A 25476-nucleotide genomic window follows, 5' to 3' on the forward strand; every position below is an offset into this window, starting at 1 on the left:
CCTATAATAGATCCCGAATAATGTCTACTTGTAGCAGGGTGATAACCATGTGTTTTCCATGATATGTAGAAAATCACATGGTAATGACTAATTATACGGAGTCATATAAATATGAAATATGCAGTAAACTTAATTGAACGATTTCTATATTCTTAAGCGTTATTTGCGTGGAAATTGTAGAATCTTACAAGCTATTTTCATTCATTTTAAGCCAAGGGGTGTTTGTAATAAAAAAAAATCTTATCCATCATGACCAAGAGGAGTATGAGGCTTGGCTTGACGAACTTAACTAACTTTTAGAATTCTTAGGAACCCAGTCACATCCTTTAGTAGGTGTTTTTATAGAAATAGCTAGGCAAGTTGGGAAGTTTCGCTTGTATAAATATCATACAAACATTAAATTTGATCAGCTACAACAGCTGTAAAAAGAGAAGGAATGTTTACGTGTTTACAGTCATATGATGAATGGGTTACTAAACTCTACCTATTTGCGATGTTGTGACTTCCGCGGAAACATGTAGTGTTGAGGTTAGAAATCTGTCACCAAGGGATCATTCTCAGATTTGACATTCTTATCAGTTACCAATGCGGAATCAGGGTAAAACTGTTTCTCTGGTCGCTGCAACCTCACCATCCTTGTGAGCTAAGGAAGGGGGGTGGGGATGGGGGGGGGGGGGAGCCTATAAGTCTACTTAATGGGTCATCAACAGCCATTTCCTGGCCCTCCTTGGTTCTGTCTTTGGTGGAGAGGGGGGGGGGGAGGACTTGGGCTCTGATCATATGTATATATGGTCAGTTTCTAGGGCAATGTCAATGTCCTTTGCCTCTGCCATTCATAAGCGGCCTTTAAACCTATAAACTGAAGCATTTGATTTCAAAATAAGTTTTAATTTTGTATGTATTGATAGTCATACTGATAATTCCAGCAATACTTTTTCTATTAGAAATGGAAATATTTTTTTATTCAAATTTGATGGGAAATTATCGAAAGTGTTTATATTTCACGAGATTTTTTATCTAAGTAGAGCTAAATTAGCGTTTGAAACTCACGTGGTTTTTTTTATCTAGTAAGGCTATATAAGTTTATGACCTGATAAGATTCTCTTCAGTACCTGTAACTATATGTATGCGCATGTTTTACGTACTTAAAAGTGTCACTTTTTAAATCTACCTCATTTATCACGCCGAGCACTGACCCCCTTCGTCGCCATTTGCGCGTTGTGGTCGCCAGAAAAAACATCGGTCATGGTACATGAATAATAATTGGATAACGCCCGTTATTGTTGCAGATTCGTTATTTATACATAATGGGTAGGCGGAGTTCGTTCATTCATATGGTTGTTAATAGAAAAAACTTTAAATTAGAAAAAAAATTAAATATACATAAATATAGTTTTATATATATACAGTATATATATATTACATATTTGCAAATTTGAAAATATAAACATACATCAATATAGTCTATATATATATATATATATATATATATATATATATATATATATATATATATACAGTATATATATATATATATATATATATATATATATATATATATATATATATACAGTATATATATATATATATATATATATATATATATATATATATATATATATATATATATATATATTTGCATATGTATACCCTTGCCATTGATGTTGGATGTATACGTTAAAATAAAAGCTCTCCAGTGGGCATAATTTTCGTCTTCAACTACTCGCATTTCATTTCAAATCTCGCTGAAATGACCAAGTAAAATGTTCGTCATCTATCAGGCTGATGTACCAAGTGTTCAGGTGTATGCTGTAACACCTGTGTTATTTTTCATACGAGGTAGATGACACTCCCCCCGGCCACCTCCACGACCAATGGGTCTTAGAACGTAATTTTTTTTTCTCAGACTTTTCGGTTTGTTTTATGGATTTTTCCACATTTGCTGAAGCTGTTAATTTTCCACATGAGCAATGTTCTAAAGAAAACCCTGCTGTTGGTTTTAACTAGTTTTAGGCTTATCCCATAAGATCTTGAAAAACTGACATACCCCTTAAGGCCATAATTCTTTTAACTTGACTTTTTTTTTTTTTTCAAAGACAAAATATTGCATTCCCAGTTTAACCAGTTTGAAAGATATAATTTCATGACATTGCAGGAAATATTTTTACCAAGTCATTATTTGTTCATTTTAACTACAAACCATCTGTTGTTATAATGTCAGCCTTGTCCTTCTCGGTTTTAAAGTCCTTGGAAAGAACATAGCTATTTTGTTCATTCCTTAATATGCTACCGTTGCCTAGTTTGTATTTTTAAGTTGTAGGATATACAATGAAAATCACAGTTATTTGTATGCTAGGGATTTTGAGTAAGAATACATTTAGTCTAAACGTCGTAAGTTGAATGATATTCAAAATACTTTCGAACACCATACATTTGAGTACAACGTTGCCTACTATCAATAGGTATCAGGTAATTTTTTTTTTTTATTTACTTCGTAAAGAATCTTATTCACGATCGAAATTGCCCTCATAACATCTACTGACTTCATGGCACTGTGTCGGCGTCAATGACCTTAGATGATAGGATGCCAGAAAACCTCAAATCAATCAGTTCAATGGCACTGTTATAGAGCATTTTCGAGTGACAATGATCACCAAGTTTCATGTTGACTTTCATGAATCCTCCAATAAACAGAAAATTAACCTGATGAATTGACTCATACACTTTTCCAGGAAACTACGAGCGTCGATTGCAACATCTCGCTGACCTGGTGACTGCTGCCGAGCGACGCAGGGCTGACCTAGACTGTCACATGTCCGCAGGGGCGCATGCGCGGGAAACCGAGAGACAATTAGAACTATGGAATCGGCGCGTCTCCCATCTAAGAAATATGAAGACTGGCTTGGAGCAAATGAGTATGTTCTCTTGGTTGAGCGTACACTTGGGTACACCATTCTATTTGATTGCCCTTCCTCTTGTTTTGTTATAGATTTTATAGTTTGTTGTTACTGCTCTTAAAATATTTTATTTTAACTTATTTTCTTTCCTCACTGAGCTATTTTCCCTGTTGGACCCCCTGGGCTTATAGCATACTGCTTTTTCAACTAGTTGTAGCATAGCAAGTAATAATAATAAAGAAAATAATAATATGATATGATATTTATGAAGATTGTAGTATTGTTACAATTATAAATTATTTAGGATCACCAATGGTTAAATGAAAGTAAATAGTAGTTTAATCTTAAATTACTATTAACACACACTGAAAATATGAAAAGAATAGACATAGACAGGACACATTCAAAGTTTATTTGTTGTTACAGACAATAAAATTTACATGAAAATTTATTGACAAGTTTCCCATAACTAAACTGCACATCACAAGAGATTTTCACAGATATCCGATTTCTCTGTAGACCATTAACTATTTCCTGGTTCACGAGAGTCTAAAGTTCATTCAGTGGCAAGGTGTATGGTTACACATGTGGCTGTCAATGACTTATTTAGCCAGCCGTAAAAACGACGTATACAGCATGTTCTTATATCTGTCATAAAGTACTGAGGAACATTCAGGAATAAAATCTACTATAATTTCCAACAATATCTCACTATAACTTTTATATATGATAATACTGTGTTTTTTTTTAACCTTCATCCTAGTATACAATGTTTTATTATCTTGTCTATCTTCAGAACCCCCTGGACCTCCCAGCTCTGCCTCCGTCGAAGTGATAGATAGTACTCGAGTCAAGGTTACTTTTAGAGAACCCGAGAAACAACCTCAGGCAATTACGACGAAATTCAAAGGTAATTTTATTTGGTGTATTTGATTACCATATAAGTTATTGTATGGACTTTTAATAACTGTATTCAATTTTAAATATTAATGCAAGGTTTGTATCAGCAATGGATTTGATTATTTGCCTGGTGAATTTAAATTTTTAAACTTGAGCAATTAAACCTGAACATTTTAACATTTGTTGGTAGTTAACTTTAAATTTGTTGAAAAAAATGAATATTCATATTTATAATAGGCCAGAGTATGCTCTGTAAACTATTCAGTCTAGTCTCAGAAAGACCCTTTTGAACATTTTTAATTTTCGGGCTATGTGGCAAATGCATTGGAGACCTGTTCGCTATATGATATGTTTTTCAAATTGTTTTAATTTAGAGCAGAAGTTTCCTACAATTGTACACATAAGGGAAAACTAATGAGGTCACTAATTATGGGGCAGTACTAGCCTTGCTTCTGTGACGACTTCATTAGGATTGATCATTTTTAGGCAAGGTGTTTTGCAACATAGAACATTAATAAAACTAAGCTTTGAGTTTTTAGAAATGCAAAATGTAACATGCAAATGAATAAAGAAATAAAATTGTCGTAAAATCCAGCTTAGCCATCTAATTGAGACATGATATATACACGTGAAAATTACACACCTGAAAAACTCATTTCTAGACACGAAGCTGTGTTTGTTTGAATCAACTTTTGCCTTCAAGAATGTGATAAAAATAAACAAAAAAAATGGGCGAAATGTTCATTTGAAGGACTTATAGCCTTGAATAAGGAAGTTGAAACTTAGTAAATAGGAATCTTAAAACACCACATCAATATAACTTTGAAAAGAGGCACGAGCTATTGAATGCATGAGCTTAATTTTTCTTTAATTCAAAAAGTTAATTTCAGATTTTCTCTTGTATTAGATGGTACATATGATTAATATGCTCGCTTAGAGGAGCATAAAATATTAGACAAGCGAAATAACTGAATACAGTATACAGTATAGTGAGAAAGTTTATGCATGTAGTAGAAATACCATCATCATCATCTCCTCCTACACCTATTGATGCAAAGGGCCTCAGTTAGATTTTGACAGTCTTCTCTAGTGCTTTTAAATCAATACGTCTCTATTCATCAACTCTGACTTCACACTTCATAGTCCTCAGCCATGCAGGCCTGGATCTTCCAACTCTTCTAGTACCTTGTGGAGCTAAGTTAAATGTTTGGTGAACTAATCTCTCTTGTGGAGTGCGAAGAGCACACCCAAACCATCTCCATTTACCCCTAACCATGATCTCATTCACATATGGCACTTGAGTAATCTCTCTTATGGTTCCATTTCTAATCCTGTCCTGCCATTTAACTCGCAATACTGTATCCTTCTAAGGGCTTTGTTCTCAAATGTTCTAAATCTTTTTGTTCTCAAATCCTTTCATTGTCATACCATGAAAGGTCTCACTAAACTGATATACTGTATAGACTGATTTTTAAATGTGATTTTAGGAGATTTCATTTCCAAATTTTACTTAACCTAGCCATTGTCTGATTTGCTTTTTCAACCTTTCATTAAGCTCCAATTCTAAAGACAATGTATTAGATATCATAGTCCTAAATATTTTAATGATTCTACCTCATTAATCCTTTCTCCTTCTAATTATATTTCACCTTCTATTGCATGGAAGGTTAATGTGTGTGTGTGTGTGTGTGTGTGTGTGTGTGTGTGTGTGTGTGTGTGTGTGTGTGTGTGTGTGTGTGTGTGAACCTCAGTTTAGGAGTTTAATCCACTTCAGGAAAAACATTGTAAACCAAAACAGTTTTTCCCATAAGAAATAAAGGGACTTCACTCGATGTGTTCCACACGTTCTTAAATACAGTACACTTACTCACACACTAATTTTTAAAGGTTTGTAATGGTAATTATTGAACAACTTATAACTACTAACATCAGAAATTAATATAAATGAATAATTCACATTGAAATACAGAAAAATATGACTGTAAAACAACTTAACTGGCATGGAAATTAAATTAAAAAGTTATTACATGGTAACACTCCCTCCTGCTCTGACGGAAAGTTGTGAAGAGTGTCTGCTTTGTTTCTCAAGCGAGTATGATGATTTACTTACATGCTATTGTGGCTGTGGTGATGATTGTGTGGATTGAGGCCACCCTGTTAGTAGAGTCTAAGATTGGCACACTGGGAGGAGAATATTACCCATTGCGAAGGCAATGTAATCCCACCTGACAGTGTGTACATCCTATTGGCTGCTATTGCACATATTTCAGCTGATCTTACCAACTGGCTTAATATATACAGTATGTGTAATAGTGTACATAACCCATAATTAACTTAACTGTACAGGCACATTTTTTTTCTGAACCGCAAATCTTAATTACCTTAATACTGTCACTTTTCATTTTCCTTCTTCAGAATTCTTCAGCCATTTTCCCTAGCGACTTTTGTGTGTCCCCCTCAGCTATAAGAAAATAATAATAAAAACAAAAAATGTTACCAAGGACCCATGTCTGATTTCTTTTTTTTAGACGTATCCATAGTTTAAAAAAAATTGCAAAAGTTAAGTGTATATAGCACTGTATATTATTCAGTGACCTAACTTATCACATTTAAAGCATGTTAATTTGAGACTTGCTGATAGTATTTCACTATACTAGAAAAATTCTGCACATCACTGGATAGTATCATTCATAGACTAATTATCCAGCAAAAATGCACTTGTGGAGGAAAATTTTGCTCGCAAACAATTTGAAATTTAATGCTCATATACTAATTTTCTTGTATTCAGTTACTCATAATAAAATGAATCATAAAATGAGGTATTGCTGTATGATATACAGTACCAGTGTGTGTGTGTTTGTGTATAAAATTAGCAGTTCTCTGTTTATGCAAAGTTTATCGTATTCCAAGGCAGATTTGAATAAGCTCTACCAATTTCCCCAAGTCTGTCGGCACACCAGATCTTTAGAAATTATAAATAATCATAGGCAATAAAAGTGTCGAGTGACTGGGTTTGGCCGATTTATATATCTGCGGATATTGTGAAATTAAATAATTTTTGCCTAACAGAGGCAGTAATAAATTGTATTTTTGCAATTGTGCTGATAATCCTTGATAAGAATTGAAGAAAGATTGGTATCAGTGACTGGTTGTTTTTTACAGATAAGTTTTATGGAGTACATATTCATCTTTTTTAATCTCTGTTCCTGGCTGCATCCAGATTTTTGCTATCTACTTAACCTCCCTTCTTACCTCCTTTCTTTTATCATACTATGGACCCCCTTAATTTTATACCATACTATTAGCCGCCTAATCTTTTACTTACTAGTGTAACTGTGGTGTTTCCCCCAGTTGCATTTCAGTGGTGAATGACCTAGTTCATAAATAAATAAGAAAAATATTGTGGCCTAGGGGTGGTCAAAAACATATTGTATATACAATTTATAATGAATTTAATTTTCATTTAAATTTCATGTTTTCTTCTTTAAGTGATAACTGTTTACTACTGAAAAATATTTTTTATTCTACGATTTGGCTTCTCAAGGTCTTGAAAGCCTGCATATGAGCATAGTTTTTTTACCCCAATGGTATTTTTCAGTCCACTCTTTAACTAGTCTGAAATTACTGAGATTTTAGTGAAGCATTTAGTAGTAGTAAAATTATCCTTTTGATAATGCATTCTTGTATATATTTTTAATTAAAAGTTTATTGATTGTAAAATTATCCTTTTAAAAATATGATCATGTTTGCTTCTGTTAAAGTTCAGTGGTATGGATCTATTCATACTGTAAGTCATATTTTTTTCAAAGCTGTATTAATGATTTACAGTATGTATTTGGATCCGAGACATTTGATTACTACAAATTGTAAGACTATCCAAGTAAAATAATTACTTGGAATTTACCAAGTGTGTGTGTGTGTAACCCTGAACTGCACTTGACCATGACTACTGTGAGAGAGACTTATATGGTTGAAGGTTGTGTATATATGCATTGGATCTAACCAAACTCCATCCTGTGTTTTTTATAGAAAATGGAAATGCCCAAGCATAACCCCATCATACAAATCCTCTTCTGGCAAATAATGTCTGTACAATAATCACACTTTCTTTGGGTGTTAACATGTAAAAACATTTTCTTAACATGTAAAATGTCTTAATATATAAAAAATCAAAAGTCCTTGTAAATTTGCTTTTCATGGTAAAAGGGTAAGTTAGGTATTCATTTTAAGCTAAAAAGATATACTTTACCATGCAGTTATATGTTCATTAAAGGAAACTCCCTTCCCCCCAAAAAAAATTTAAGAAAAATTGCCTTTTGCATATTACATACTTTTTGATAGGTTTAAGTAATTAATGATGACTGTATCAAAAGATTATTTTGCTGATATACATTGTCCCTTAGATTGAATTTCAAGTGGCAATGGCACGTCATGGGAATCTCATAGCGTTAGGGTATTGTCTCAGTTGCATTGAAAAATGTATTGCATTTATACCATTAACAGAAAGTTTTAAACACTGTACAGGCATCAAAGTTGCAAATTGGAATGGTCTCCCCATAAAACATAACTTGAATACTTTACAATTCCGTCAGGTATCTACTGTATAAATGTTAGTTTTACAATGGAAAAATAATAATTCCCAACAAAATTTTTAACAGTTGAGTGGAGTATGGATGAATGGGCCACAGTAGGAGGTAGCCTCGAGATTCATGATATGCGTCGTGGATCAGTCTTCATCGATAGTCTAACTCAAGGAAAGCGGCATCACTTTAGAGTTCGGGCAGGGAACATGAAAGATTATGGTCCACCTTTAGCAACTACACCTCCTGCTGCTATACCTTCAAGTAAGATCTTCGATATTCCTTGTAAATAAATTTTACATTTCATCGACTTGATATTTTATCTTGAATAATACAATCTGATAGATGTTCCAGTGAACCTCCTCAGGCAACGTAATTAGTCAATTTTGCCATCTGTTTTGTCTTTAATTACTAGATTTCTTCCATATAATTATTTGAAAAAGGTTCTTACAGATACACTATGTATCCACTAAATTCTTTGCTGCATTAAAACTGATCAGAACAGTTATTGTATCTATGAAAGATAATTGCGTGATTTATAATACTACAGTATAGAGTATATATTTTCTTTTTATTACACAAATCAGTATTATGGGCTTTGATAAGTTACTTTGCATGTTAATGGAATTTAGGACTTGTTCCCGTTAAAGTAAGCTTGTACATTTAGAATAAGTTATACACATGAAAATACAATATCTTATAGTTACTGTATACCTTAGGTGACATATTTAAGAATTTCCAACCATACTACTGTATATATTGCAGTGTTTGTGAAAGGAAATATTTCAATACTGTAATTGTTCATATAGTAAAGCTATATATATATATATATATATATATATATATATATATATATATATATATATATATATATATATATATATATATATATATATATATATATATATATCTATATCTATATCTATATATATCTGTATCTATATATCTATATATGCATATCTATCTATCAATCAATCAATCAATCAATCTAATCTATCTATCTATCTATCTATCACTTTTTAGATAGATAAAAAAAACTTTCTGTGAAAGCCATTTCATTCTTGAATGTCATTGAATCTTCATGGAAACATAACTGAATACTGTATTTTCAGGTTGGCGAGATCCGGACTCCCGGAAACCAAGACTTGATGGTCAGATTGGTGAACTGGATGATCTTTTTAATCAAGTCTGCAACTCACGTCCTCAACATGCAGCTGAAATTAAGGCCATTGAACCTGGTCTTGAAACTCCTCTCAATCTCAGGAAAGCTCAAAAAAAGAAATCCATAAAAAATTTATTCTCTCCCGCACCAAAGTTTCACAGAAATTTGAAAAGGTAAAATCATCCAAATGAGATCTTTTTATTTATTGTCATTATTGCTACTTGGCAAGTAAAGTATCATATAAGGTCAAATTTGCGGCTGAGTTTTAAGATTATTGAAATGTAAGAAGTTCTAAATTGTACTTAACGACATCATGAAAACATGTATTAAAGAATTGATAATTTCATAGAATCCAACTTAATGGTTGTTGAAATTAAGCTATAGGAGTGATACATTTAGTTGAGCCAAAATTGTTTTTCCAGCCTTGAAAAGTATGGGGATAATTTTATGAAATAGTTACATTTTCATAAGGTTAAAAACATTATAGGGGAAATTTTTTGTGCAATATTATTATAGAATTAATACTAAGCTATATATTTATATTTTCATAGATTATATTTATATTCATATCCATGTACAGCCGCAAACTTGTTCAGAAACCAATATCTGAATTATTTTTTTAAATTTTCAGAGGTTGCTATCTTGCGTGCTTAATATATTGTGAAGATAAGGTGCTAGTAACAACGGAAGAATTTCCTCCTGTTGTTGAAGTTGATGATAATTACATGAGTCAGGCTAGGCCTCATTTCCACTGGCTATTGAAGGTAAGGATTAATATATATATATATTTTTATTTTACAAACCTCTTTATCTGTAGCAAATAAGTTTTTTAAATCATTATAAAGTTGAAATAAAGACACTCTATATAACTTTTATATATAAAATTTTCTTATTAAAATTATTTTAAAGCATCATGGACTATTATGAAATCACTACCCTTAAATGTGAAAGTTGGTATTAACTGCTTTTACCTTTGATTAACTTGGAACTTTGGTCTTACAAAACTTAAGAGTTATAAATTATAATAGTGAAATTATTGAATATTTACATTGCAGATTGCTACTACCTGGGAAGATGTCAAATCATTACGGCAAGACATGGAGCGGGCTGGATCTGCTTCCACAGTACCGTTTAGAATAAAATTACTGCAAGCAGCAGCAAATATGCAGGTTTGTTACTAATTATTATTAATAATATTAGCTAAGATACAACCCTAGATGGAAAAGTAGGATGCTATAAGCACAAGGGCTTCAACAGGGAAAAAAACCCAGTGAGTAAAGGAAATAAGGAAACAGACAGAATACTTTGCCCAAGTGTACCCTCAAGCAAGAGAACTCTAATCCAAGACAGTGGAAGACCATGGTACATAGGATATGGCACTACCCAAGACTAGAGAACAATGATTTAATTTTAAGAGTGTTCTTTGTGTAGAAGAGCTGCTTACCATAGCTAGAAAGTCGTCAAGTGGTAAGGAGCCACTGAACTACAGTGCAGTATGTAACCCCGTAAATGAAGATGGTTAGCTTAGTGTTGTCAGATGTACGAGGAAAGAGGAGAATGTGTAAAGAATAAGCCACGTAACGAGAGGGGTCCAATGTATTACTATTTGGCCGGGCAAAAGACCCAATAACACTCGCGGTAGTATCTCAATGGGTGGCTGGTGCCTTGACCAACCTACTACCTACAATAAGGTTTTTGCTTAAAAATAATTGCGTAGTAATGTAGTTATTTCTATGAACCTCCTCAGCGTTCATATTCCATATTCCTGGATATCACAAGCCAGTGGGGGAGGAGGGTGGGCATGTATATGAACATCAGGCGAGTATAGAAATGAAAAAATATTGAAATTCCATTTTATTCTACGAACTTCCCCTGAGGGGAGTTGGCAATATGAACATTGGGGGAAGTTCCCTGAAATAAAATTTTATTTTAATAATTCATTTTCTATGCTCGCCTGACATTCCTATACATGCCTACCCTCTTTCCCCTTGACTTCTGATGTCAAGGAATAAGGAATACTTTCGATTACAAAGTTGAAGGACTTTAAACCACTGGCGTGCTTCTTACCATTAAGAGTAACATTGTTTCATTGCTTTACTAGGGACATGTATCTTGAAAGGAAAGGAAAGGAAATGGGAGCATTTTAATAAATTTTGGGAGCTTCTGGAGAACAGGCAATATGAACATCAGGGGTGTACAGAAATAGGAAAATTTACTATTTTTTTTTTTTCTCTATGATGGTATTAGCTTACGTTTTCAGGGATTTTATTTTTTGATGTACAGTTGTGATTCTTTACACGAGGCACACAGGCAATAAATAAAGGAGTGAAATAATGTTTGAAAATCATTATTTTTTAATACAGTATTAAGGCATCATATTGACCATACAATATTTTGTCCTTAAATTTGTCTTTAGTTTGAAATAACGTAAATTTCCTTTTATTTTCTTTCAAACAAAAATTTCTTAATTTGTATAAGTATTTCTTTTATTTACTGCTAAAGTGATAGCCTAGTGGATATGACTTTAACTTGGATTCTGCGAGTTGAGAGTTTGATATCCACTCACAGCCTAAGTGTTTTAGTCTACAACATTATTGATGTCGTGAGCTAAAGATGGGGGAGTAACCACTGATTGGTCCTACCTTGGTGGAGAAGGGCTTGGGAGCTGGTAACATGTATATACAGTAAGATCAATCTGTAAGACATTGGGCAAAGAGCAAAAGGACCAATCCTTTACCTTCCCATTAATGAGGAACTATTCAATCATATACTGCAATTTACTTAAAATTAAGAATTGTGGAATTTACATTACCACAAAAGTATTTTAACATGAAAAAAGGTCATGTTTGCAACTGCCGTATTGAGAATGTCTTAGAAAATAATTGATTTCTAAATTCACTTTTCATAGGTTTGCCAGTATTATTTAATGTGCTTCCTGATGACCTTTATCATATCAAATTTCAATAATTGCCTTATCATAATTGTAACGATTAAAAATTTCCATTCTTTTTATACTCAAGTTATGATATTTAAATCAACACTTGATTTTCAGGCCACGCTTGGGATTCAGGACTTGGGTCAGTTCTACCATGAGCCTATTAAGGATAGTAATGGAACGTTAGTTTTCTGTACTATTCGACATATTAAGTCAACTAAAAATATATCGGCAATGAATGTGAAATGGATCCCTCTATCGAAACTTAGAGAGAAAAGAAGCTCAACCTCGGGTATGTAGTCTATGAATTCTAAAATTAAAGTTAATGAAATTTTTCTCTTTTATTGACATTTGAAAATGTTAGCCCGACATAACCTACTTTCTTTCTCTAATGAGTGTAGTGTAAAAATTATAAAATAAACTTTCAGGGCAAGGAACCACTCCAACTGAGCCTCCTAGCACTTTAGCAGGTGACCTGTTACTTACTTCCTTACAAGAATACATTTTATATGACCAAGTGAGTCGTGTTCCGTTGCGGCGTGGGCTCTACTTAGGTTACCTCAAGTTGAAAAGTTCAGTAGATGTTCTCCAGGTATTGGTACCTGAAAAGACGCCTAATGTATTCCCTCATGTTAAAATAAGGGACAATCCACATGTCTCAAGGTAAGGATGTTTACTGTTCTGTTGAAGTGTGGAAAAATAGTTGTTGATCTGCACAATTTTAAAAACTGCATTAAGTATCACAACAGGTTTAATAGAAAATTGAAGTACATTTCTGTTTTGAAACTAGTTATAAAATATTTTTTGTGGACAAGGAATCTATAATTTTTTCATGGCGAATGCACTGGCCTCAATGTGTATTTTGGCTTCAAACATGACAGTATAGTATTCTAGCTTTAAAAATTGTTTTTCCCAAAAAGTAACAGCTTTCATGGAGAGAGAACTGCATTTTATATTTTAAACAGCTTTGACAATGAAGTAAAATAATCCCTGTAAGTCCTGATTAGTGACAGGCTTAAATGCGTAAACATGGAGCAATGGGCATACCTGCTGATTGCAACTTGGACATATGGCTTCTGCCTGTTTATTGCAGTCTAAAACTTGTGTGATGCTTGTTTACAGCACAACCTGTAACAGTGGCTGATGCCTGCATGCTTTTACTTTGAGTAGTGGTCTGTACAGTGCCTGCTACTTTTACCTTGACTATGCGAGTCATACCTGTGCACTTGAGCATGGGATTGGGGGATAATGGTTTGTTTGTTTACTGCAACATGAGAGTAGCACCCAGTGCTGCAACTTGGCTTGACACTCATTATGCTTCCTAAAAACACTTCCACAAGACAGGCTAAAAGTTTGTATTATATGTGGTCAAAATCACAGTGACTTTCTTTGGTTTTCATGTATTAGGACTTCCAGGCAGGGTAGATTTAGGCTCCAGCTCTGTATTTTTTTCAAATTAAGGTTACTTATTTCATATACTAAAACTTTCTCCCTTGCCTAACTTCTCTGTTCATCCATTATCTCATACTTCTCTGGGTGGTATAAATCTCAGAACTTCCTGACATTGTCCTTGTATGATTGCTTGAGGCAATAGATCAGGGAGAGATAAAAGGTAGGATGTAAGCCTCTCATAAAACTGTTAGTGCTGACAATCCAGTTACAGATGGGATCAGTTTTCCAGGAATTATGTATCTCCCAAAGGAGATTGCTAAACCAATCCTTTATGGATTGCCAGCAGAATTAGATACCGATGAATGACCCTCCTCTTGCCGCCTCTGGGTAAAATATAGTTGGTCAATCATGTACGGCAGCCCAGTCTGTCATCTGCTTCAAGCAAAACTGAAGTTGTGGAGTTTAGGCTTATTGACTGGTTGACTAATTGAGGTCTCTCCACTTTTGTAGCCTTTGCCAGCTAAAGATTTGGATTTGGAAAGAAACATTTAGCTATTCATGGTTTGGATGGAAACTCCGACTGTAATTAACTGATTTAATTTACACAAAATCTGATATAACCACTCCTTATGAGCAGAAAGGTAGATGTTAGTGAACTTATACATCTAAAAAGGTACACAATTACAATTTGGGTGTTTTGCACACATGATAAATTCTTTACATTTATTAAATTTACAGGAACAGAACCAAGTGAATAATTTGAATTGGAAGCTTACAATATTCTTTATTGAATATTAAGTTTCTGTTTTCAAGATTAAGTGCTTACAACAGGAATAAACAAAACTTCTTCAATGGTGTCTTTGTGTCCGTTTTCCTGCTTTCCATGGGAGGTCGCGTTTTGGTGATCAGAATAAAGTATCATTGTAAGTTACAGAGATACATTTCTTGCAATACTTACCCTACCCCTAATAACTCGGGGTGTATGCTGTCTGAGCCTGTCTACCGGCACTCAGGTAGTTATGCCTTCAACTGATATTTTCATAGCACTTGTTTTCGCTGTAATATGGGATGAGGTCTCGAGTATACGGGGTGTTGGTGTATATTTATTTCGATGAATACATTTGATACATTCTAGTTCTGTGGGATGTATGATTTATTGAGTAAGGCGTGTTTTTTTTTCTTGGTGGAAGAATTTCTTCTATTACTTAACCTACATTAAAGGGGATGGTGGGTTCATTTGGATCCAGAAATACATCTACAAGTATTGCTATTGATTGTCCAGTCCTAAAAGGATCCATGATAAATCCATTTTCCACTGTCCATTTTCACATTTGGTGTTGAGTGCTGGTTCAAGGGAGTGTTGGAAAACCTATACCAAGCTGTTGGCTTCAGGGTTGTATGTCAATGTATGGTTTAATTTTTTCCCAAGGCTGGTGGCAAGGGAACTCCATAGGGCCGACGTGAAATTAGCCCCCTTATCACTAGATATATATTGGGAAACTGATTAGAGTTTTTGCACAGCTTTTCACCATCTGCTGTTTAACAAGTGTTGCCTCAGGCTATCTGGAATTCCGATCGATGATGGTGAAAAGGTATCTATATCCCCCGGAGGATGGTAGGGGTCCACGATGCTGACGTGAATATGAGTGAGGTGCTGATCGGTTGCCTTGAATAACCCCTATCCCAGATTCTGTGTGCCTTGTGATAATTTTGATGTCTGACAGGAATGACTTTTATAGGCCCATTTCTTGATGTTTTGACTTTATTGCCCTCCAAATCTATTAAGCAGTTAGGATGTTACCAGTAAAGCGGTCTGAAGAGTGTAGGATTATGGGCGAATTTGAAAGCCTTTTTCCATAAAACTAATGGTAGATATGAGCAAGGATGTCTGGTACTCTATGTTCTCTCCTTGCAGGCAATGAGTTTCTCTCCATCATCTATGATGAAATCCCTCTACGAAAGGGTGGGGCTTTCCTTTCGGAGGCTCTGTAGGTTTTAGTCGTCTTTCTGGTTTGCTACTATCTCTGGATATGATATCCTGATTTGGAAAGGGCATCAATGACCTTGGAGAGGCTCTTCAGATACCAAAATGTACAGGAGTTCTTTGGTGTTCACCGATAATTACTGTTATTTGGGTCCTGACAAGCAATCTATCTTTATATGAAGGCATGAATCAAGGGCTGATGGTCCGTTTGCACCGCAAATTCCCATCCCTTGAGCATGTGTCTGAAATGCTGAATGGCATGGTGGACTGCCAGTAGTTCTCTGTAAAAAGTGAAGTAATTCTAAACTGTTGTAGATAATTTCTTGCCAAAAAATGCTAGCTGTCGGCGGCCATTGACTGTATCATTCTAGAGGAGTGCACCCATTGCTGTGCTACCTACTACATCCATGGTCATGTAAGGGACCTATAGGTATAGGAGAGTGGAAATACTAGTGTTGCAGTAGAACCACGAGGTTTTGTGGCTGCTTGAAATGCGGTTTCTTGATTGTATGACCAAAATATTGTTTGAACTAAATATTGTTTGAACTAAAATTGATCATGCCTACAATAAATGTCTTGCAGGGGTATAATGTTTCCTGGCCTTAGGAAACTGGTGACAGCTTGGACTTTCATAGGGTGGGGTTTAACACCTTCGAGACCTCTTTGCCGATAGAGAATTTCTACTGTATTTTTCGTTCATTCACATTTGTCTTCTCGGACAATTAACCTGTTTTGTCTGAGGTTCTCAAGGGCTTGTTTTATGTTTATAGTTGAGGGTGAAAATCAAGGAGTATTGGATGTTAATGATTCGATTGGTTAATTTTCTGAGAATGTCGTCCATAAGGAGTTGAAAGACGGCACCTGCGCTTTGAAGGTCGAAACACCTACATTAAAAGCATTTGTCTCGAAGCGGTTGATAAATGCAATGTTTTGTTTTTATTTTTGCCACCAAGACTTGACATAACTCTTCAGGAGATCGATTTTCAAGAATTCTTGCTTTTTCGAGTTGGTTAGTTATGTCTGTGATGTTAGTAGGGGGTACTTGTCTAGTACTGTTTGCACGTTAAGTAGCTGGTGGTCTCCACAGGGTCGTTATGTGCCGTCTCCTTTAAACAGTATATGGAGTGAAGATGCCCATAGGCTGGAGGCTTTCTGGTTCTGCTTGGTCAATGTCCTTGAATAACTGTGTTGCATAGGCTTGTTTGTTTGGAGCCACCTGTCTGAAACATGTGCGCACTGGGAATTGGTCTGCGGACATAGGATGTTTGATGTGGTGTTATGTAGGGCACTTAAGGTCATCCCGGATGTTGTCATGGAATACTTTCTGGTCCCAGTCTGGAGCATAGTGCTCCCCTTTGAGTGATGGGGTCTACGACGGGGGTGTCTGAATGAGTTGCTGTCTGGATACCTCTACCAGCATATAGAGTATCTTCAAGAAATCTGCTCCAAGTAGTGTGAAGGCGACATCTACCGTGATGAATGTCCAACTGTATGGTTTGCTGACGAACACTACTGCCATGTTTCTGGTTCCATGAGGTGCCGTTTGTGTTAAATACGTGGAGGGTGATCGATGCTGGCTTCAATCATTCGTTTGTGGTGACAAGGACAAACTATTTGCATATGCTCATATTGACAACGAATTCCATGTTGAACATTTCATCGGTAATGGAGAAACACGTACAGATCTTTTTTCATTTCCTAAAATAAAGACAGACGCATTTCCCATTATGAGGTAACCAGTCTGGCCATCGCTGATGGTTAGATGGTTGCAGCAGCCCTTATGTTTTTTGACAGCAATGTACCCTTGCTTGCACTTTCGAGCCTCGCTCCAAGATCCCCAGTGGAAGATATAAAGACTCTTTGGCTTGTTTTGCTGTATTCTCTGGTGTCACGACTGCTTGATAAAAACGCTTGTTGCACTTTGAATTGAATATGGCAGTAGTGGCGGAATCTGGCTTGCCCTCTCACTTGGAGGTTAAGGGTGTGTTGTTGCCACTGCTGTGGGTGGTCGAGTAGGTTCTGCCAATATCTGGGCCAGGTGAACCTCGTTTACCTTTTGAAGGAAATCCTTGAGAGGCGTAGTAGCTGCGTTGGGAATTGCTATGACTCTTTTACATGGTAACTTTGACAGGAGAACTTCACACCGTAAGTCCCATGTCACCTCTTGTTGGACATCAGTAGCGAGCATTGTTTACTAGTCGTTAGAGTTGCTTGTAAGTGTGCAAGGGCTATTGATCTCCTATTACCATTCCTACTTTGCCCAGAAGGATGACATTAGTTGGGCCTTCAGGGTTTTGTGTGACTATGGTGGTTGGGCTCGGCTAACTAGTCTGCTATTTGCTCAAAGACATCATTGGGTAGGAATTTGAAAATGGTGTCAGCTTTTCGTGACAACTGTGTGATCTTGTTTATGACCATAAGAAAGTTTCTGCTCTAAAGAACCAGGCCTCTGGGCTGTGTGTTGTGAAAGAAGGTAGGCAGATGGAGGGAGTGGCTGTGATTTTTTTTTAGATAATTGGTAGTACAGGTATTGGGCATCTTCAAGACACTGAGGGTTCCTATTTTCTGGTCATAGATTGGACAGAAACGATTGTTGGGATAGCCACTCCTTGAGAGTGGAAAGATGGCAGAAAACATTTACATCTAAAATGGTGCACTATTTATCCATTTATGTTTCTGTACACCTGGTAAATGATTGAAATGTGTTTTATGTACAGGAATAGAACCATTTGAATAATCTGAATTGGAAGATTAAATATTCTTCATTAAATATTAGTGTCTATTTAAAAGATGAAGTACCATCATTCTTGGGATGAATCTGTTTCCATGCTGTCTATGGGAGGTCGTGTTTTGGTGACCAGAATAGCGCTGTGAGACACTGGGAAACACAACTTATTCTGTTACCTTGACTAACCTGTTTACCAGCAAATGAGATTATCACAAGACACCAGTTCATGATTCTGGCTGCTGTGATAGAAGGGATCAGCAATGAATAATCTTGCTCCCCATTTTTCAGAACACAATTTCCAAAGGTTTGTGCCAACACAGAAGACACGTTTGTAAGACCGAGATGTAGACACTTCATGCACTTTTAACGTAATTGGCAGCTCATTGTTGTCCTTATACTGAGAAGAAAATACTTTATAGAACACCAGAAAATGAGAGAAAAGATAGAGAGAGAGTACATCAGCTGCCTAAAGGAGATCTGTAAGTCAGAATTAACACCAAAGAATAAGATTACTGCCATAAATTGGCTAGCAATATCAGTGGTGACTTATGGTTTTGGTATTGCAGACTGCCCACAGGGTGAGATAGATAAGATGGATATTAAGATCAGAAAGATTCTCACCCTGCATAAAGTCACAAATAGAAACCAGTGTATGGGTAGAATATACCTCCCATGCAGAGAAGGTGGACTAGGCTTGACTGAGATTAATCAAGCCTACAGGGCAGCAATAGTAAGTATAGGCCAGTACTTAAAAAACTCTGAGGATGATGATAAAAAAGTTACCCAATATCATAATGAAGCCCTGAGCCAACTAACATCAATAACAAAGCAGACTAAGAACTTTGCAGGAGACTTGCTAGAAGAAACAAAGGGCACTGGACAGACTCCAGCAACAATGATAGCCAGGAAAACCAGGCAGAAATTCAATTGTAGAGAGGAGAAACTTAGAATGGAAAGGTGGAAACATCATGGAAGAGCAGGAAGATTCCAAGAAGAACTGGAGAAAAATTACATAGACAAAGAGTGACTCAGATGGATAAAGATGGGAAATTTAGGTTTCGATGGAGAAAGAATCATAATAGGAGCACAAGACAAAGGCCTCCTAACAAACAGTTTAAAGAAAATGCGGGCATATCAGGAAATGACCAGTGTAGGTTTTGTCATGCTGTAGTTGAGTGTTGGTCATCTGGTTTCAGCCTGCCAGACTTTACTTGCACATCACACAGCTCGACAGAATGTTATCTGTAAATATATAAATTGTACATATGTACATACATATACCAAGGCACTTCCCCCAATTTTGGGGGGTAGCCGACAGCAACAAATGAAACAAAACAAAAAAGGGGACCTCTACTCTCTACGTTCCTCCAGCTTAACAAGGGACTCAACCAAGTTCAGCTGGTACTGCTAGGGTGCCACAGCCCACCCTCCCACATTATCCACCACAGATGAAGCTTCATAATGCTGAATCCCCTACTGCTGCTACCTCCGCGGTCATCTAAGGCATCGGAGGCAGCAGCAGGTAAAACATGTAAAGAATACAAAATTGAAGTAAAAGATAAGGTATGGGAGCATAACCAAATCCTATTACCTCCAACAGGTCCATTACCATCTTTTATGATAAGATAATCCCTACAGGAAGATATATAAAAGGTGCTGTAAAACCTGATATTATAATCTGGAATAAAGAAGAAAAATCATGCAAAGATTATAGATGTGACAGTACCCCCAGTGATTTTTGGCCTCAATAGAGCTGAGAGGCAGAAAATAACAAAATATCAAAACTAAAGAACGATCTTGAAAAACACATGGGAACTGAAAGAAATAGGAATAATACCTTTGGTGGTGGGGGCAACAGGACTTATGAAGAAGAACCTGAGCCATCAGCAGAGCAGTAACCATCTTGAAAAGAGCCCTTGGATACAAGGCTAGTAGAGCATAGAGGTGCAAACATAGATCCCAGGCTGGGGACCATTGTACCACTAATATAAATTCAAACAATTTAAAGTAAGGCATTAAGACAAAGAAGCATTCCAGGATTCTTCTGAAAACTATACCCTTAACATTGAATCATCAAAGCAGTTCAACTTCAAAGGCTTTGCAAAACTATCCACCACTTAACTTGTACACTCCTCGGCTGACAGTGAGACCTCTTCTGTGTGTCTTTCATAACATCCCGAAGGGCACTCTAAAGCTGATCTGACTTCTGCTTAGTACACATTGTCCTCCTTGATCTGTCATACAGCATCCAACCCACCAGCTGTGAAAGAGGTTCCGACTTTGAATTCAACCTTTTATTTCTTGGATTCTCTTCACTTTCTCCCTCACTTGAGTCTTGAATGAGATTTTCAGAATGACAATGGTTCAGAGGCTTCTGACCCACACACCAGCTCTTGAACCTTCCTCAAACGGTAGGAAAGGACCAGTGAAATTGTCGTCTAGAAATTATCTGAATGGGAGTTTTCCTCTTCTCTCTGAAAATGAAATATTACTAGAACTCGACTTTTAATCAGTTCCTTCTATATGTAGAGATTTAATCGGTTCCTTCTATATGTAGAGATGGTTGAATTTATATTCAAGAGTTGAGGCTGTCTGGGTACTGTAATGAATTTTGTTAAGAATCATCAAAATATTAATACTGGTGATGGGGACCACTGGTTGTTTTTCCAGAGCGATGCTTTATCTTGGTATTCCAGTGTTTAATCATGTTGGAACTAGAGCAATGGTGCTAGATTATCTGTGTGGATGGTTTTCTTTGTTTCTTGAATATATTAGGTGAAGGTAACCTTGTAAATCATTCTGAAAATGATCTTGAACACTGCTATGTTTGTTTTGAAACAAAACTCGCTGGCTGTTTAGACTTTTAACTTATTGGTGCTGTGAAGCTCATGTTAAATCTTATACAACTGGAATTTCTTAATTTTTATAATTTATAATGTCCGTAGGTATAATTTATGTTATGCAAGCTAACTTTAACCTATATTTCAGGGAAGAATGGGAATGGCTACAGAGCTTGGAGTCTGCCACTGGTGATCGCTGGCATAGTGGCACCGAAGTGGATTCCGAGGAAATAGAAAGAGAGATTTCCTCTCTCCCAAATGCCCCTTCTCCTGCTCAAATTGTATGGCATTCTCAAGTTGGACAAGCAGCCCATCAGCTATTGAATCAGCTTGAAGTGGAAGAAAAAGCAAAGCTGCAGCACAGACTTTATTGCAAGGAAGTTTTAGAGTTAAGTCCAGATGTAGCTTTTCTTCTTGTAATGCCTCCTGTTGATGCTGTGTGCTCAGCCCCAGGTCAGGAAGATGCTCTCTTAGCTCAGCCCTCACTAACAACTATGCCCCTCCAAGTATTTGAAATGATACACATGGGCACTTACCAAAGAGAATTAATTGGGAGGTATGCACGCCTCTCCTACATATTGGAAATGGATACATTGATGGCTCAACATGCAAGCAGAGAGGCCTTCAGTCAAGAGGAGGTTAGTTATACCCGTGGTCGCCTTTGGCAGCTCCAGAGTTTTCAAGAACAACTAGATGTTATCTGGCGTGGGCTTCGGTGGGTAATGGATGCAATTACTTGTGCTCGTGATAAAGCAGCATCTGGTGCCATATTAGCAACTTTGTTAGCTTGTCCGCTACCATCCATTACTCTTCAGCAGCCTGTGCAACATTCTCCTTCTCATATACCTGTCACCTCCTCTTCATCATCACATGACACTCATAGTTCTAGTGAGTCCCTCCAACATGGTGCAGATAGTAAAAGGTTAAGGAAGGATGATGTGAGTTATACTGCTAAGAAGTCAGAGATGCCTAGAATGTTGAAGTCCAAAACTTCAGAAAACATTAGAGCTGCTGCCAAGTGTGAACCCAGATTCCATAAATCGAAAACTGCAGAGTGTTTACTAAGTGGCAGTGGCTATGCTCAGAGTTGTGGTAAGTCATACAATTCCTTGAATGAGTGTTTGTTAAGTGGTGAAGAACAAAATGAAAATGTTCCACTGCTCACATGGACAGCAGAAAAAATGGATTACAGTGGGGAAAGAAAAATGTACAATCGTGACCTTCCTACTTCTAGAAGTGAAAATCACTTGCAACGTTGTGTAGATACAGAGTATCCTCCTAGAAAGGCCAGTGCACCCGCATTTTTTGATACTCACGAAGGTTGCTTAAAGTCCAAGTGTTGTAATAGTGACCCAAAAATAAACCAGAGCTCGTCGTCCTTAGAGTCCGTAGAACAAGCGAATAAAACAAAAAACACAGACGTTGAATACGAAGAGACCATTGCTAGTAGTAAATCTCCTACAAGTAGTTGTTTTGACCTTCACCAGCGTTATAGTGGTAGTAATTTGAATGCTGATATTCAAAGGGCAGGAAGTAGTCTTAGTCATGACTCTGAAGCTTCTTTTTCTAGTATGAATGCAAGTTTAAGGTCATTATCATCCAATGAAAATGAAAATGACACTTTAAGTTTAATGAGTGGTCGAAGTGAGACAAGTGAAGCGAGGAGCACAGAAGGTGAAGAGTTACTAGAGGGAGCTGTGCGAAGTGAAGAACCTGCAATTATACAAGTTTACGCAGCATACGAGACAGGTTTAGCTTCTGGTACCTCTGTAAAACTCCAGATAACACCTAGAACAACAGCTAGAGAAGTGATAGACCTAGTGGTAAAACAGCTAAATATGGCTGTTGTATTAAAAGGCAAAGGGGGTCCAACATATGGAAATGATAGGTTAAGAGACTTTGTTTTAGTGGCTGTGATTGGTATACGAGAAAGATGTTTGCGAGATGACTTCAGGCCACTCCAGTTACAAAATCCATGGATAAGAGGTAAATTGTATGTACGACTCAGACATGATGTGCTAGCTGCTCTAGAGCAGAGCAATTCAAGACATTCTGCCTACTTGTAAAATTCTGATTCATTGTACATTCCACTACATAAAACATTGCCATTCTAATCTGTTTAACTTATTTATTTAAATAAAAAAAGAAAGTGTCTATTATCTCTAGATCAGTCTCTTAGCCTTGAAAAAAAAAATTCAAATTAGTGCTGTATCTAGATACAAAGGTGTTATTAGATTATTAGTTAAATATGATAGATGTTTGGTGCAATTTGTTTTCCAAATGCAAATGTTTACCTTATATTTACACCATATGTTTGCCCTATCTTATTTTGAATCCTGCTGGCCCTGTTTCAAGAAAGAACCTCGGATATCTGTCACTGGTTATTCAGATATTGGGATTTAACTATTGTATTTACTTTTGTAATTAATTCTATGTAATTTTAGCCTGCTAAATTTTATCCATAAACTGAAAGATTGGTGACAATGCAGTATTCAAGTCTGTTGGCTCGTATGAGTAGGAATACTCAAATTTAGAGGCATTTTCACTGATATTTTGTCATTGTAATAACATAAGTTACCTAAAATCTAAATCACTTGAAAGTTGACTTAAATTTTCTTCAATTTACAGTACTGTATAAGAAGACTAGCACCAGACAAAATTTTGAAAGACTTTAATACTGTCGTATAAAGTACACCTGAGCAACGATATATAGCCTACAATCTGTATAAATAAATTCAAGCACAACGATCAATCAAAAAGTGTGGGTTTAGAAAAAATAATTGTCGTGAATTACCAGTAAAATGCACACATCACTTCTAGAAATCTGAAACTACCATTGAATTATTAACAAATAAAAATTCCCTATTACAGTAATGGTCGTAAGTATTCTTGACATGTGAATTTATAGAATCAAGCATCTTGATTAATTAGGGATAAGCAATGAGCAAGATACAGTATTCAAAATCTAAGTGTTGGAGCACTACTTATGAAAGTTACAAGATGTATATGTATCTAATAGAATGAAATTGACTACAAAATATTTTATGGTAATGTGAACGGTCAGGTTAGTGTCAAAATATTATACATGACTACTTCACATCTGAATTTTTCGGTATATTTACAACAATGCAACATAATTCTGCGAGTTTTCAAGTCGGCCCTTATGCACATGTAAATTTATAGAATCTAGCATCTTGATTAATTAGGGATAAGCAATGAGCAAGATACAGTATTCAAAATCTAAGTGTTGGAGCACTACTTTATGATTTACAAGATGTATTATATATCTAATAGAAAGAAATTTACAGGACTTGCTAAATTTAGACTACAAAATATTTTACGGTAATGTAAACGGTCAGGTTAGTCTCAAAATATTATACATCAGAATTTTTAGGTATATTTACAACAGTGCAACTTAATTCTGCGAGTTTTCAAGTCGGCCCTTATGCACAAGTGTACTATGAGCAAGTAACAGAGGTACCATCTATTTAAAAACTGTACACAAAAAATTTTGGGCAACATTGGCATTGAAGAAAAAAAATTATTGAAAATGGCTGGTTTCTATTTCATGAAACTTGGAAAATAGTACCCATCTTGATTGAAAATGTTAAGGTCCAGCTAGAATTTATATTGAATAAATCATTTTTAAAAAGCAAAATATTGTTAAAAACTATTTAGTATTGCGCACTTTCACATTACTCCAGAATTTAATGCTGATTCTGTTAATTTTTTTGTTACTAGTCATTTATTGTATTACAATTTTCTTGAATATTTGAGAAAAACCTATAAAAATTGTAGCCAATAAAAATTACAATGCCAAATGCTAAAAATGAAATGCAGCACTTCAGACCAGATATATAAAACTATTAACATTATGTATTGAGGGCATGGTTTGAAATAACTGTAATTCAAATGCTGTGCCGGGTACTTTCAATGTTATAAAAGCATAAATATTTGGTTAATATGGTAGTGTAATTAATTTACACAACTTTTGAAAGTTTTAGTATATATGGCCATGTAGGTAAGGTACATGACTATAAATGCCAAGAATGTATGTT

General features: G+C 35.8%; 1 protein-coding gene across 5 annotated transcripts in view; it reads left to right on the forward strand.

Annotated features, from left to right (window-relative positions):
* wake (wide awake) overlaps positions 1-24290 on the forward strand; it is a 333714-nt gene extending 309424 nt beyond the window's left edge. For all 5 annotated transcript variants that reach the window (XM_068392516.1, XM_068392519.1, XM_068392518.1 and 2 more), the window contains 9 exons: positions 2733-2915; positions 3694-3807; positions 8456-8641; positions 9490-9712; positions 10171-10303; positions 10595-10708; positions 12592-12766; positions 12903-13137; positions 21567-24290. In XM_068392516.1, the coding sequence (XP_068248617.1) occupies positions 2733-2915; positions 3694-3807; positions 8456-8641; positions 9490-9712; positions 10171-10303; positions 10595-10708; positions 12592-12766; positions 12903-13137; positions 21567-23484 (3281 nt within the window). In that variant the 3' untranslated portion in view covers positions 23485-24290. The remainder of the gene's footprint in view (positions 1-2732; positions 2916-3693; positions 3808-8455; positions 8642-9489; positions 9713-10170; positions 10304-10594; positions 10709-12591; positions 12767-12902; positions 13138-21566) is intronic.
* Positions 24291-25476: the final 1186 nt, after the last annotated feature.

The sequence above is a fragment of the Palaemon carinicauda genome, chromosome 18, assembly GCF_036898095.1.
Source record: "Palaemon carinicauda isolate YSFRI2023 chromosome 18, ASM3689809v2, whole genome shotgun sequence".
Taxonomy (NCBI): Eukaryota; Metazoa; Arthropoda; class Malacostraca; order Decapoda; family Palaemonidae; genus Palaemon; species Palaemon carinicauda.